Source organism: Lipotes vexillifer, unplaced genomic scaffold, assembly GCF_000442215.2.
Source record: "Lipotes vexillifer unplaced genomic scaffold, Lipotes_vexillifer_v1.1 scaffold1143, whole genome shotgun sequence".
Lineage (NCBI taxonomy): Eukaryota > Metazoa > Chordata > Mammalia > Artiodactyla > Lipotidae > Lipotes > Lipotes vexillifer.
This window is the reverse complement of record NW_006770581.1, coordinates 625,748-640,921: the sequence shown is the minus strand read 5'-3', so window position 1 is coordinate 640,921 and position 15,174 is coordinate 625,748. Positions and strand designations below refer to the sequence as shown.

General features: G+C 53.5%; 1 protein-coding gene across 2 annotated transcripts in view; it reads right to left on the bottom strand.

The window, feature by feature from the left end:
- Positions 1–11,934: 11,934 nt before the first annotated feature.
- The window catches only part of WDFY4 (WDFY family member 4), a 270,159-nt gene continuing 266,919 nt past the window's right edge, over positions 11,935–15,174 (bottom strand). The window contains exons 60-61 of one of the 2 annotated variants that reach the window (XM_007446234.1): positions 13,395–13,506; positions 11,935–12,404 (exon numbers count right to left, since the gene is read on the bottom strand). In XM_007446234.1, the coding sequence (XP_007446296.1) occupies positions 12,338–12,404; positions 13,395–13,506 (179 nt within the window). In that variant the 3' untranslated portion in view covers positions 11,935–12,337. The remainder of the gene's footprint in view (positions 12,405–13,394; positions 13,507–15,174) is intronic. The other variant, XM_007446235.1, reaches the window with a different exon arrangement.

The following is a 15,174-nucleotide window of genomic DNA, read 5'->3' as shown; positions in this document are numbered from 1 at the left end:
GACAAGGCCACAGTGGCTGCCAGCACCCTCTGGCTGTGGTCCGGCCCAGCGGGGGGAGGGAGGACGGTTGACGGGAATCCTGGGGTGTCTACCACCTCGGGGACCTGCAGAGGTGCCTCTTCTGTGGGACCAGAAGGAGCTGGTGTATTTTCCCAGAGAAGCGCTGGACCAGGATGAACCAGGAGGCAGGCTCAGGACCCTCCAGCAGCCTCTGAAACTACCGCCATCAGAAGACCACAGCAGAGGTCTTGGGCCTGGAGGAAAAGTCCTCGACTTCCTAGGAAGATACCTGGCCTCCGTATGAGACAGTTTCAGGCTAATGCATAGAGGCTTCAGCAATATTTTATTTCCCCAGATGAAATCCCAGCTCTGGAGCAAGATTGTGAGAGTAGCTTATATTTGTTAAGTTGCTTACATTTTTACAAAGGGTGTTCCTGGTGTATTGTGTTTCTCCCCCAAATTCAACACATATTTTCTTTTAGTACCCTCTCTGAGGAAAGCCCAGGGGTTGGTCTAATTTCCAACCACTCTAGCCCTTCCCTGCTACTTAGCAGAAGAAGGGGTATCTCCTGCTGCTTCCCTGTACCCCCTGCCCACGCGTCCTAATCCTGTTCCTTGCCCTGTTAAGTTGCCTCTCATACCCCAGTGACGCCACGTCGCCACCTGCCCTGCCGCTTGTAACGTCCAGCCCGGCTCAGTTTTCCTCTGAGTAATTCAGTGGGACTCTGCAGCTCATAAACATCTTGCAACAGAGAAAAACAGAACTTTTAATGAGCCCAAGTAAGGCAAACGTAAAATGGATTACAGTCATCCCCCCTCTTATCCGCAGTTTTACTTTCTGCAGTTTCAGTTACCCGTGGTCAACAGCGGTCCTGAAATACTGAATGGAAAATTCCAGAAATAAACAATGCATAAGTTTGAAATTGCAGGCTGTTCTGAGTAGTGTGATAAAATATCACACCGTCCTGCTCTGTCCCACCCAGGATGTGAATCATCCTTTTGTCCAGAGTATCCTGCCTGTATGTCACTTAGTAGCCGTCTCGGTTATCAGATCAACTGTTGCAATATCAGTATTGCTGTGCTTGTGTTCAAGTAACCCTTACTGCACTTAATAATGGCCTCAAAGTGCAAGAGCAGTGATGCTGGCGATTTGGAGAGTCCAGGATACTGTGACTGGCTTACTTCACTCATCATCATGTCCTCAAGGTTCATCCATGTCATGGCATATGTCAGAATTTCCTTCCTTTTTAAGGCTGAATAATAGTCCGTAGTATGTATAGATCAGTTTGTTTATCCATTCATCCATCGATGGACACTTGGGTTTTCTCCACCTTTGGGCTACTGTGAATGATGCTGCTATGAATTTCAGTGTACAAGTATCTGTTTGAGATCATGCTTTCAAAGGATGCATTTTTTTAAGAGGCTGATCGCCATTGCTCAGGACAGGGCTTCACACAGAGGGAGTGCCCTGTAAGTGCTGACTTATTGCCGTTTATCCATTCCCTAGAGCAGTGAGTCCCCTGCTATTGAGATGAAGATGCCTTTGGAAGTCCAGCTGGGGCCACTCATTTCTGTTCTTTGAGAGGAACCTTAAAGGCACGCGGTCCAACAGGCTGGGGGAGGGGCAGGACATGACAGAAGGAGGGTCAGGACACGTCTGAGCTGTGAGGGGCTGGAGTGCAGAAGGGTTAGGCACTGGGTGACATTATTTTTTTTTTCTTTCTGGCCGCACCGCACAGCATGCACAGCTTCCCCGACCGGGGATCAAACCTGTGTTCCCTGCAGTGGAAGCGTGGAGTCCTCACCCCTGGACCACCAGGGAAGTCCAACATTCTTAAAATTCTTGAGTCCTGAAGCATTTTCCAGCCACTTTCTTGCTGTTTCGTTTCTTAACCTCTCCAAGTCTCAGTTTTCTCATCTGTGAAATGGAGATGGTTTGTCCTGAGATGGTTACGAGGCTTAAAGAAGCCAGGACAGGAAAGGGCTAGCAGCCTCCCAGAGCATGCTAAGTGCTCAGTGAATGGCGGACAGTGCTAGCCTCCTGCCCGGCCCACCATTCTGTTCCTTCCCTTCAGATGGCCTCAAGTCTTCACCTGCAATGTTCTGACACTAAGGGCGTCCTTGAGGCCCTTTTGTGAGGATGAGACAAAATTGCACAGAAAGCATCCATGCGGAGACCAGTACACAGTAGGTGCTGAGTCGACGGTGACGGCGCTCCCTGGGCTGGTGGTGATTCTGGGTGACGGAGGCTTTCCTCTGCTTTCCCCTGCTTTCCTCGTGCTCCATGTGTCTTAACAGCTACCTTGGGCCTCTGGCGGGGGCTGCGGATGGGAGTCCCCCAGCGGCCTCTGCTCAAGCGATACTAATTGTGCCAGGGAGAACGGCTCACTAGAGTGGAAAATAGTCCTCATATATCTAGCTGAAGACGATAATGACCTTTTAAATAACAGAAGCAATTTTATTTCAATACCTCAATTACTCTGAACTCTCAAATGTCAAAGTGCTCAGCACTTTCAAAATAGCTTAATATAGACATTTATAGCACTTAGACACAGCTAGTTTCTTATCTAACCTAATTATGTGTTGTACAGGAAATGGCCAAGCTCACCATCTCTGTTATTTTTCACAGCGATCCCCGTGCGCGGCCCTGGGCTCGGCCTGGAGTCTGGCAGCTGGAATTTCTCCCCGGCCGAGGATGCGAGGATGCGTGTTGTGGAGCAGACAGGACTGGTCCCTGCGGGGGGCCTGGCCTCAGCCAAGTGCGGGGAGGAGGCTTGACGTGGGCCTCCCAGTTGGTTAATGTGCACAGCCCTGTGCCTAGACTCCAAGGCACAGCTGCCAGGAATGTGAGATGCCGGGGCCACTGGGACCGGAAGGAAAGGCCAGAAGTGGGCCACTGGGAGCGGGGGGCGGGCACTCTGCCTCGTAGGGCAAAGGCAGGAGGTACCTTCCCAGGATGTGGGTGGTGTGAGGCCAGCATCACCTGGCCACACCTGGCCAGACTGGTACCACCTTCTGTGGCCATTTTTTTAGAGGCTTCCCTCCACTCTCCAGAGCAGAGGCAGCCTGAAAGCCCCTGGCCCCAGGGTGACAGGCTCCTATGACTGTCCCTTCATCTCCACTCTGACCCTGTCCCTGACACTCTCCATCACTCTGCCCCAAATCACAGTCACCTCCCTGCTGTTTCTCAGAGCAGCACGCTTCTTTTTCAGGGATGTGCCCTTGCTCATCCGTGTGCTGGAATATCCTCCCCCCACCGTCTCCCACCGACATCCAATGCTCACTCCACTGCTGCTGCAGCTCTCAGGTGTCATCTTATTGGGGAGGCTGTCTTGGTCACCCTGGTTCATGTTTCTCTTCCCATACTCCCTGGCCCCTTCCTCACTTGGTGGTTGTTGTTGGGTTTTTTTTCTCCTTAGAGAGGTACCTTATTTAACTGGTATTTTTCTTACATGACTATTGTTTGTGTCCCAAAGTAGAAGGCAAGCTCCTTGCAGGCTGGGGTTTTTAGGAGTCACTGCTCCATCTCAGTGTGCCTTGATAGCACCAGACACACGGTAATGGATTCAAGACAAGTAATGGATTCAGTATATAGTGAATGAGTGAGTGGATGGAAGGCCAGGAGAGCAGGCCAGCTCCAGGCTGGAAGGTCCATGGAGAGGGCAACCCATGGCTCTAGGCTGGTTGACAAGCAGGCTCTGAGGCCAGCCTTGCCCCTTACCAGCTATGCCAGGAAATTGGCTCAGGGAATGCGTTCATTGTGCATTAAGCATTTTATCACAACTTTTTAAAAGTTGAAGTATGCTTGATTTACAATGTTGTCTTAATTACTGCTGTACATTATGCATTTTAGCCCTCCGCCAGGATTGGGTGGTGTGGACATTTTACATATTTGGAAACTGAGGCTCAGAGAGTTGTGCAAGGTTCCTCGAGTTCCTCAGCTGGGCTTGGGCAGACCTGGGCTATGGGCCCCAGTCTGTCTTACCCCAAAGCCACATCTTGACCAGGGCTCAGTGTCCCCGGCTGATGGCAGCTGCACTGAACCTGCCAATCTTGGGAAGGTCCAGCTGTGTTTAGCTGTTGACCAGACCTCCTGCCCCTGCCCAGGCCCTGTCCCGAGAGGGGCCCCGTGCAAGTGGCCAGTCGGCAGCCCCTGCTCCCATCACATTGCCCACTCTTTCTCTTTGTATCTCTCCTTCCCTTTTAGCCTCTGTTTTCCCATCTCCAACCCTCGCTCTTTCAGCTCGAGGCCAAGCGTCTGCTGGTGCCCAGGCGGAGGCGGTTCTCCTGCCTGAGCTCAGCTCTCGCCCTCCCAGCTGCAGTGGTGCCCAACGCTCCGTTTATCATGCCCTTGGCAAGACACTGAGAAAATACGTTTGCAGAACTTTTGAGAGCTCCTTTCCATTCATCATTCATTCATTCATCCACTCATTCATTCATTCATTCCCATATTTATGGAGCACCCACGTGGGAGCAGCCCTCCTGGCCCCGTGGGCAGTATAGAGACAAATAAATAGGACATTATCTCTGACCTTGAGGACCTCACAGATGCTTGGAGGTTGGCTGGAAAATGGGAAATTTCAATCCAGAGCATTGGGCTGGGATAGAGGCAGCATGGAGTAAAAGGGACAAGGGAAGGGTACAGCTGTGGGTCGCTTGGCGCATTGAGTCCCTGCTCCCTTGCAGCAGGGCCTGGGCTTTGCACTGGCGCTCAGGGGAAGCAGTCAGGGGCCCCTGTCTTGGTGATAGGACTGCCCAGGGGGAGGCAGACAGCAAATAGAAAAGTGCTTCCCAGGTGGCCTGTGTGAGGGCAGCGAGAGCACAGGAGAGAGACAGCCGTGATGTGTCCTGGAAGGACAGGGGAGGGACAGGGTGGCCGCATCCTAGAGCCAAGGAAAGGAGGCTGGGGAGAGCTGGCAGGGCTCAGTGCTGTTAGAGGTTCCCCGACAAGGCTCTCCTGCAGTCGGGGGTGGGAGGATGGGTGTGTGTGTGTGTGTGTGAGATAGACTCATTCCCACGGAGGATGCTTCAGCTGGGACGGGGCACTCAGCTTCCTGAGCCTCAGTTTCCCTAAGTGTGAGATGTGAGGATTACATGCAGACAGGATCTGGATCCTTTACCCTTCAGCTCCCAGGTCCCTGGAGGATGTCCCTCACCACTCCGCCCCCTGAGTCCCCTGATGTCCCATCTCACAGGACGGCACTCCTCCACAGCCTTCCTCAGAAGCTGTGATCTTCTCAATTTTGTCCTTGTCTGCCTCCCTGAGTGGACTGTAAACTCCCTGAGGGCGGGGACCTTATCCGTCTCGTTCAACATCGTACCCTGGCACTGAGGAGCGTAGGAGCTTGATAAATAGTTATGAATAAATATGGAATGAATTCGAGAGTGCCTGGCAGAGGGTGTCACCCCAGTGAATTGTTTGGAAATTCTTCCAAACCGCTGAGTGCCTCCAAGGCGCTGGGCTCTGTGGGATAGTGTGGGGGTGCTCTTTTGCCCTGCGTGCAGTGAGACGGGGTGTCTGCACATTTCCCACGCCGTGAAATCTACCCCCAATTACTGGCCCAGTGGTGGTAAAGTAAAACAGGTTCTGGGGCCAGTCTAATAATGTGACTGCCAGAAGCAGCCTGCAAAAACAAAGCAATAAGAAAAGGAAGGGTCTGCTGCAAACCGGAAATGCTAAACCAGCCTCTTCAAGGCGTTGGAACTCAAAATAACAATTAGCACTGCATGGCTCAAACTGAAGGCACCTACAGACTCTACCTGGTCCCCCAAACCACCAGTTTGTAACCTTGCTATGGTCTCAAACCTTCAGAGGTCACCAGTATAGAGACTGGGAGTCTGGGTGCCCTCTTCCCTAGGCTGCTGGGGGTATCACTACTGGCTGCCCTGAGGACTAAAGGGGCCAGATGCACAACTGGCCAATCCCCCGGTTATTGCAGGCTTCTGAAGAACCAAGGCCCCTCACACTGGTGAGGGTGAGGCTCACACTTGTACCGTGGGACCCCAAGATCCCCAGGCTTCCTCAGCCTGTTGTTCAAGAGGAGTGGGAATGCCCTGCTTTCATGGGCTGTGTTCTGCATTGCACAGTGGCGGGTCATCCACATGGGATCCCCTCAGTTATTTTAAGAAGTTGCCCGGGGAGCGTCTCGTGCCCTCAAGGTCTGATCCCCGTGGACTCCGCCACTGCAGCTTCTCTGTGAGGGTCGCTTCCAGCCCCGTGAGGCCCCCCACCACTGGCCCTGCTGCTTGCACCCCATACTTGTGCCTCTCAGCTTTGCTGAGCACCAGTCACACTGGGGGCATGGACCACTTCCAAGTCATTGCGCAGTGGTGCTTCTCTAATGATGCACTCCTGGCAAATGGCGGTAAAGAGTCTTGCTCAAGGGGTGTGTCTGTATTAACCAGTTTAGGGGCAGAGATCTCAGCCAGGGCAACACAGTATTCCCTGAGCTTTCAGAGATTTGGAAGAAGGAGACAATTGGGAGAATCCTTCTACTTACTAAGAAGCTATGAAGGTGCTGCAGGCAGCAGCCCGCAAGAGGGCAATGGAAGCAACAGACAGACACACACACACACACACACACACACACACACACACCGTCCAATCAGGGCATGTGATATGTACCCAAGAACTTACTGAAGCAAAACTGATTTTGGTTTAAGAGATTTGATTTTATGCTAAACAAATTTCATCAGGATTTTCATATGAAGAGTCTTTTCCTGCCCAAATGTGCCCTTCTTGGCTGCATGTTAACGTGGTCAAATCCAATCTCCAAGTCCTCTGTAGGTCCCAGGACTGGGTTCTCGTGACTTGGCTTCTGGCTGCTGGCTGGGCTTGGGGGAGGCAGCTGCTGTCACAAGTGGCTTCCAGAGCCCTGGGTTGCTCTCCTTGGAGGCCAGGGCACAAAGGGATGACAGCAGAGGGCCAGCATGGGGCAGGAGGCTCTATCCCCCAGAAGTGAGGGCCAGAGGGACCCAGAGGCCCTGGAAACTTGGTTGGTGGCACGAAGAGCGAGCTCCATGTGAGCCCTCCACCTGCTTCCACTGTTGAATTTCAGTCTGCTCAGGAGAAGGGATTCACCCATCACACACCGAGTACCAGCAGGTTGTGTTGGGCCCTTGGGCAGGGCACCATCCTTCCTGGCCTCTAAGGGGTCCAGGGAGCAGGGTGACCAGACTTAACAAATACAAGACTCCCAGTTCCATGTGAACTTCCAATAAACAACGAATACTTTTTTCTTGTAAGTATGTCCAGGTGAGCCCAGGCCTGTCGAGATGGTGAGGTGGGCACATCCTAAGCCTTCCTAGGGGCCACAGTATGTAGAACCATCTCCCTGAGGGTGGACTCGGGTGCACATCCTGATCTGGTGCTTTCACAGCCCCACTGGAAAGCCCTGCTTTCCTCTCTGTAATTAGAGGGATGTCGGTTGCACTGGGTCCTCTTCCCTGCCTCTCAGAGGATGTGGAGTGTTGCCATGATGAATGGCTCGGAGAGCAGCTTTTACTGGGAATGGTGACAGAGTTGAGACTTTCTCAGGGCGGGAGCAGTGGCTACAGCACCGCTTGTGGAGGTGGCCTGGGGGCTGGTCTCACAGTTATTAAGAAGTTGTCACGGGAGTTATTAGGAAGTTGTCACAGTTATTAAGAAGTTATTAAGAAGGCTCAGCTGGGTGAGAGCTGGGCACGGCTGCTGTCTCAGGCTGAGCTGGTGAATGTGAGTAGAATACGAGAGTCCTTGACCCCAGAGGTCCCTCACAAGCCACCTGTTCTTGGTGGGTGGGTAGCAGAGGGCAAACGCCTCCATCCTCACCCTGTCCTGTCTCTGTCTACTCCAGAATATCTCCTCCAAGTGGGGACTCTGCAGCCCACATCAGCGTCATCCAAGCGATTATTTTTATAACACGAAGACTGTGGCTTCTGCTCTAACTGAGCCCCAGAGCCTGAGAGTCGGACTTGCCTTCCAGGATGTTCCCGAAGAAATGCCATTCCTGTGTGAGCACCTGGCTTCAGCCTGATAAACCTCTGGGAGTGAGAGCGAACGTGCTTCCTGTCATGTTTTCTCTGTCCTCTGCCCAGCCTGGGCAGGGGACTCCCCGGGGAAGGGCGGAATGGCTCTCTCTCCCCAGGGCCCTGGCACAAGGCCTGGCTCAGCAAGAAAAGATACTGGTAAGTGAATGAACAAGTGATGTGTTGAAAGATTACATCATGTCGGGGACTGGCGGCCTGTCGTTTGCTTCATCCCTCCATCAAATAAACAGGTAGGATTTCAATCTCACGACAAGCTATCGTGTAGACACTGGAATCTGATTTTCCAGATACAGAAACTGGGCTGAAGTTGGCAGGAAGTGGGGACACTGGGAACGGGGCTCAGGCTGCCTGGCGCCCGGGCGCAGCTCTTATCTGTGAGCTTCACTGTGCGTGCCCGTCCTCAGATTCTGGTCTCCAGATACGGAGTAGTTGCTGCACAGCTTGGCACAGCTCCTGCTCTGGGGGCCCCTTGTCCCTGCTGGATGTGGGGTGCTGGCAGGCCTGCATCTGCGCGGCCCTCGCACTTCAGCCCAGTTGGCCAGTGTGCCTGGCCTCTGCCCTGCCTGCCCCTCTGTTGGGGGCCCTGGTGCCCAGCCCGCTCTCCCTCCCCACTCCTCGGGCCTCTGTCCTGGACTTCCCTCCATCACTGACAACCATCAGGGACCCCAGGCTGGCTGATTTCTGGAATACTGAGGCCAGCAGGAGTCTTCTGTCACCCAGGTTGCTGAGGACCTTCGGACCCTGGACTCCCGCTGTGCCTGGGGCTTCTCTCCCTGCCCCCCAACCCCGGGCCCACTCTGTTTGTTACCCCAGCAGACTCTGCTTTTGACCCCGCTGGAGCCCACGGGGGGCCAGGTCTGCAGCGACGGTCGGGGTGTCCCTGCTCCCCTCTGGATCTGCGCGCCCAGCTTCCCTCCTCTAGGTAACAGGGAGCTGGTCTTGGTGGAACGTAGGCTCTCAGTTCAGTGCCACTAGGAAGGAGCTGCCACCAGGTAGTCCCCCGAACCTTCCCTGACACAGCGCCCTGACGGTGACCCTGCCTCCCCAGCTCCTTCTCTGCCGCCTCCTCGGGGTTCGTTCTGCCCGCAGCCTCTCCTGCTCCCACGGAAGCTCCACGGCTGCCAGCTCTGTGGAGGGCATCGACCTTTTCACCCCAGGATGCTGGCACCGTCCCCAGCCACATCCCGGGTCCTCGCTCCCTGTTGCTTCACCCCGCCCGTGAAGGGGCCACTGCCTGGACCTGCCGTCACTCAGCTGTTTTTTTCACTCCCAGAACCACCAACTCTGAAACGCCCGCCGCCACAGCTCAGTCACTCATCCGCACATGCGCGGACGGAAGCAGCGCTTGCGGAGCGCCCCCGTGAGCTGGGCACTGGGATGCAGCTCTCGGGGTGGGGGGGCCCGTCTCTGCCTCCTCACTCCCGCTCGCCCTGCCCCAACCCCTGCCTGCAGCCTCACAGCCCCGGAGCGGCGGCCGCCCCTCCCTCCAGCCTCCACCTTGCCTTCTATCTTCTCCTGCTCGTTCTTTCTGCCGCCAGCCCCATGCACCCTGTCCCTTCACCCACGCTGTCCCCTGTCCCTATAAAACGCTGCTCTCCACCTCCCCAAGGCCAAGACCCACCTGCCCTTCCAAGTCTTGCTCCAGGGCCACTTCCTCCAGCCAGTGAAATGCGCTGAACTGTGTCTTCCCCCAAATCCAAGTCCTCATCCCCAGGCCCTCAGAATTAGCAGTATGTGGAGATAACATCTTTAAAGAGGTAATGAAGGTAAAATGAGGCCATATAGATAAGCCGTAATCCAATGACTTATGTTCTTTGAAGAAGAGGAAATCTGGACATAAACAGGTACAAAGGGAAAACCACGTGAAGACACAGGGAGACGGCGACCATCTGTGAGCCAAGGAGGGAGGGCTCGGAATCACCCAACTCTGCAGACACGTTCCTCTCAGACTTCTGGCCTCCGGAACTGTGAGAAAACTTCTGTTGTGTAAACTGCTCCTCCCACCCCCCATCCCGCACCCCCCCACCCACCCCCCCGCCCCCGGCCTGTGGTACTTTGTTACGGCCGCCCTAGCTAATGACTACAGCCAGAATGACGTTCCCTAGGGCACGTGAGGTCTCCCTTCCACTTCAGGTCACATTTGTTTGCGCAAACATCTCAGCTCCAAGGCCCCAGCAACAAGACCCATCTCCACGCCCCCCTCCATTTTTCCTGTGACTTGGGGAACCAAAAGGCGGTGCTCAGGAAATGCTGAACGAATGAGCCCAAGAGAGCCTTTGGGCCAGCAGACCTTTCAGCTCTGCGTGAACGCTGTGAGCTGCGTCTTGAAACATGACAGCAGGCTCCTGATATGTATGACCCGGCTTGTTGGCCTTCCTGGGGAGGGCTGCACTCTGCTCTTCAATTTATGGTCCTCTGCTGCAGCCCCAGACTGACTAGGGGATTGCAAATGGGCTGTCTGCTAACAGCACATGCAGACAATGCAGGAGGTGACATGATCCTTGGCCCCAGCGTCAGACACCTGCCCTTCTCACCCAGGGAGGAGTGCTCGGGACTTGAGGCAAGTCTCCTCCTCCATCCTTCCCTTTGCAAAGACCTCGAAGTTGACAGATAGATGACTCTCTCCTAACTATCTCTCACTCACTCATGATCTTTGACACAGTTCATACCACCTCTACTTTTTTTTTTTTTTTTTTTTAAAGAAGATGTTGGGGGTAGGAGTTTATTAATTTTTATTTTATTTTTGCTGTGTTGGGTCTTCGTTTCCGTGCCAGGGCTTTCTCTAGTTGCGGCAAGCGGGGGCCACTCTTCATCGCGGTGCGCGGGCCTCTCACTGTCGCGGCCTCTCTTGTTGCGGAGCACAGGCTCCAGACGCGCAGGCTCAGTAGTTGTGGCTCACGGGCCCAGCTGCTCCGCGGCACGTGGGATCCTCCCAGACCAGGGCTCAAACCCGTGTCCCCTGCACCAGCAGGCAGGTTCTCAACCACTGCGCCACCATGAAAGCCCCCGCCTCTACTTTCCTAATATTTATCTTTACATTGACTCACTGCCCCCCTGGAGACCAGAGGACCTGGGCCATAAGACACTGAGTCCATTTATTTGCCATCCCCAGGCGTGAGCTAAATTGGGATGGGCCACCCAACAGGGCCTCTGCAGGGCTTGGAGAAATATGGGAAAGATAGATATTCTCTAGAAGGAAAGTCTCAGGAAGGGAGTTAAAGCTAAGGAGGGTTGCCACCCCAAATCTCTGTATGCCCACCTTAGCTGGATTTCATTGAAGAGGCAGGTGAATTTCCTCTCAAGGCTTCCAGAAGGCTGGGGGTGAGAAGACGTCAGAATGAGGGTGATGCCTTCAGTATCCAATGCCTGAACCTTAAGGTACTGGAATTCCTCAGAGGGGGCTAACTAGCCACCTGCCATGTATTTTCAGATGGAGAACCAAAGTCACACGGCAGTCCAGATTCTCCCAAGATGAGCTGCAACTCAAAACCAGCATGTGGACTGGGGCCCTTGACCTTGTACGGACAGGTCCCTGGAAAAACCTGCCAAGACCGAGCCCAGCTGGGACCCACCACCTGCTTGTGGGGTGCAGAGTGGGAGCAGGCACCTCAGGCAGGGTGTGTCCTCCCAGCTGACTGGCCTACGCCTGCGGTGGGCAGCCGTTGCGTCCATGGCCTGAGCCCAGCCACGGCCGCTGGGCCTCGAGTGTGGGCCCCTGCTCCCGACGCCAAAGTCCCCTGCACAGCAAGCAAGACCACGGGAGGAGCCAGATTCCACCGGGGGAGCTGGAGGGGCGGAGAAACACTCTGAAAGGGGGCTGTGCGTCCCTGAGGCCTTTCTAAGTGTGGAGCTGCAAATACCTGTGGGAAAGGGTGGAAATTTTAAACTCAAGAGCCCTCTTGTGTTTGGAAAATAGTTGTTTTAGTAAAATAACAACAATACAGTCTTTCCCATTAGTTTCCAGTAAGCGGCCCAGTGTCTTTCCAGTGCAGTAAGCCCTCTGGAAAGTGAGTCACGTGTGATTTCGTGCGCCGGTTGGCACCCTCGCGCCACGCTTTCCAGTGCTCTGCTCACGGGCGCCGATGGGCGCGTGTTATCTGTCTTGTAGAAGTGCATCCCTGTGCAATCCAAGGCCAAAGTTCAGGGTGTGCAGCTCTAGCGGCCAGCGGCCACATCCTTGGGGACCTTTCGGAAGGGAGGCTGGGGGTTTCCTTGGCACCCCTGGCACTGAGTCTGCACCTTCTGCTTGGTGGTGCTGCCCCTCAGGGCACGCGGCTGCCATGCCAGCGCCTCCACCAGCTCTCGCTTCCTAACCCTCTGCGGACCAGCAGAATATTCTCCCCTTCTCATCGCCGACCAGGAGTTTGGTCTGGTTTCTTGGGAAGAGAAAGAACAGACAGCGTGTTAGTGCAAAGCCTGTGCCTCCTGCTTATCCCAGCCCGCGTGCATGGCATTACAACGTGGGGCTTCAGTCCAGGACCCCAGGAGCCTGTACCTGGCCTCCACCTGAAGCAGGGGGAGCTGACCCACCGGAGAGTCTTTTGAACCGGGGGCAGCTTTGAACTAGGAGGCTTGTGGCTCCCAAAGCACTGAGGGGACGCTGCCAGAGAGCAGGGCTCCAGGGAGCAGGGCGAGGCCCTGAACTTCTCCCTCGAGCTGATACGCAGCCAGGCTGGTGGGCAGAAGGACAAGTTCTCCAGCAAAGAATTAGGGCTCAGGGCCTTCTGTCCCTACCCACAGACTCCAGCCTGAGCCACCCAGCCTCAGCCGGGCATTCCCACCACCACGGACCCCAAATGGCCCCCTCCAGGGCAGGGAGGGAAGGACAGTGGCTCCTGAAGGTCTGGCCCCCCCGAGACTACACTCCTGGTGAGTAGAATGGGCTAATGACAGTAAGCATCGGCACTGGGTAATTGTGAAGAATAAAACAATGTAGCCAAATGTCGTATCTGACACTTGTCTATTCCACATTGGCTTAGAGCCCTTGAAAGGCAATTTCTGTAATGTAGGATAATCATTATACCAAATGTTAACAATTGGCAGTGGACCTCAGGAAAAATGTCCCTCTTTAGGATAAAATCACAAAACAATATACTTTTACCTCCTGGATTTCTTTATGAATTCATAGATATTCAAGAGAGTGAGAGAGAGAAAGAGCAAGAACATGTGTGTCAAAAGCCATTTCCTAGGGCCCTACGCGGCCGCCTCGCCCGTATGCTGTATATGCTGGGCCCCTCTGGGTCCCTGGGTCCCTGAAGTGAGGCCACCTCCCAGGGCCAGGGAGGCCTGAGCAGAACAGCCAGGGCTTTCCTAGGGGTGGCACAGCGCCCTCTGCTGGAGGCCGGGAGCAGCCAGCCCGTTGTTACCTGGACACAGCCAGAGCTGTCACCGCAGAGCTGGCCTTGCTGGGCTTCCCTGTCAAGGCAACGCTGACGTCCAGCTCTCTGCAGAGGGCAAGATTCTTCTCCCACCTGTGACCTGTGAGGAGTGTGAGAGGGGAGTTAGAAAACCCAAGCGTTTTCACACACATGCATGTGTACGTCTACTCGCAGGGCCACAAACACACACACGTATATTTATATTTGTGGTCAGCAACTTGTTAAATTGAGGGGGAAAATATATTTAATCTTGGTCTGTGCTGTTGCAAAAAGGGCCGTCCCAATTTAATTTGCAGGCTGTGATAGTTACATGTGCTGACGTGCTGCGGTATCCATTGTGTACCAAATTGGATTTGTGTATTATTGCTTTCTAAATTGCATGCCTAGTTCAGCAAAATTGTTCATCAGTGTTTACTGGCTTTATGCTTAATAAGATGCCCCACAATACCTTGCTGCCAGGAATGTAATGCAGCCCATAATTGCCTAGTAAAAATAAATTACATAAAGTCGGCATTATCAACTTATCTAAATCCTCTCACGCCACAACCGATAATTAAATGCAGAGAACGTTTTTTCAAAAAATATAACTCAATGATTGTTACTTCAGTCATCTTAATGACTGTATTTGGGGACAGACAGTAATTGCTTCTTGGAGGGTGAGGTGGAGAGACGTCAGCTGGGTCTGTCTCTGCAAAGTCACTTGGTCGGAGTCAGGGCAGGAGTGGTGCAGCTGCCCCAGCTGTCCCAGGGTGGCAGGCAGCTCTGTGCATTTTGTGTTGGTGCAAAAATCCAAAAACCAAGCTTTTCCCAAGCATTTTTTATGTACCAGATTGAGCCCAAATCTATGGAGCGATTCCCAAAATAAATTGGACGCAACTGGGTTGGTCCTTTGCTGCAAATGACAAATAAATGGATTCCAGGAAGAAATCAGATTACATCTGCACACAAATGCAGTAACCTTAATATCCTCAATACCCTCAAAGAACTCCTTCCTTGCCCCTTAAGGTATCTGAGGAATGCAGTAATAGACACACCAAGAGACGTGCAAATATCTGTGTGTCAGGCCCAGTACTGGTCCCCTTCCAACAAAACAGTTATAAGCAATATTATGAGAACAAGAAGCCCTCCAGTGGCTTAGGCTTGTAAATCTGCACATGGATTTGCTAACTCTAAGCGGTGGCCCAGCCTGATTTTTATGAATATGTCTATGCCCTTGTGTCATTTCATCCAAATCCTCCCTTGAACTGTTACTGCAACCCTGGCAGTTAATTCTACTTGACAGTTGTGACCACAGGCAGGTCAGGACAAACAGCATGGGAAGGATGTGGGACTGGGGCTCCTGTCCACCTGACACCATCTTGTAAGTCCCCTAATGTCGTCAGCTGGTGTGTTAGGGGAGAAGTCTCTTAGTAGTCCAAGAAAATGATAGTGATGAACCACATTTTGTTGAGTAGATCTTGGACTACGTCTATTATCTTTCTGTCATCTGCTTCCTACAAGTTAGGATGTACAGGAAGTACCTCAATTGACAGAGGGTGAAACTGAGGGCCTAAGAGGCTGCTGGAGACACAGCTGGGTCTAGAGCCTTGTTTCCTGATTTTCATCCTCTCATTTCACGAGACCCCATTCCCAATGAGCACAACCCTGTCCATCCTGAGTAGAAACCCGTGAATCCACTGGCACTTCCAGAACCAACGGAATGGCTCTGAGGTGCCCTTTGTCTGTCTGTCCCACCATTCATCCACCCACCCACGCAACCAGCATTCCT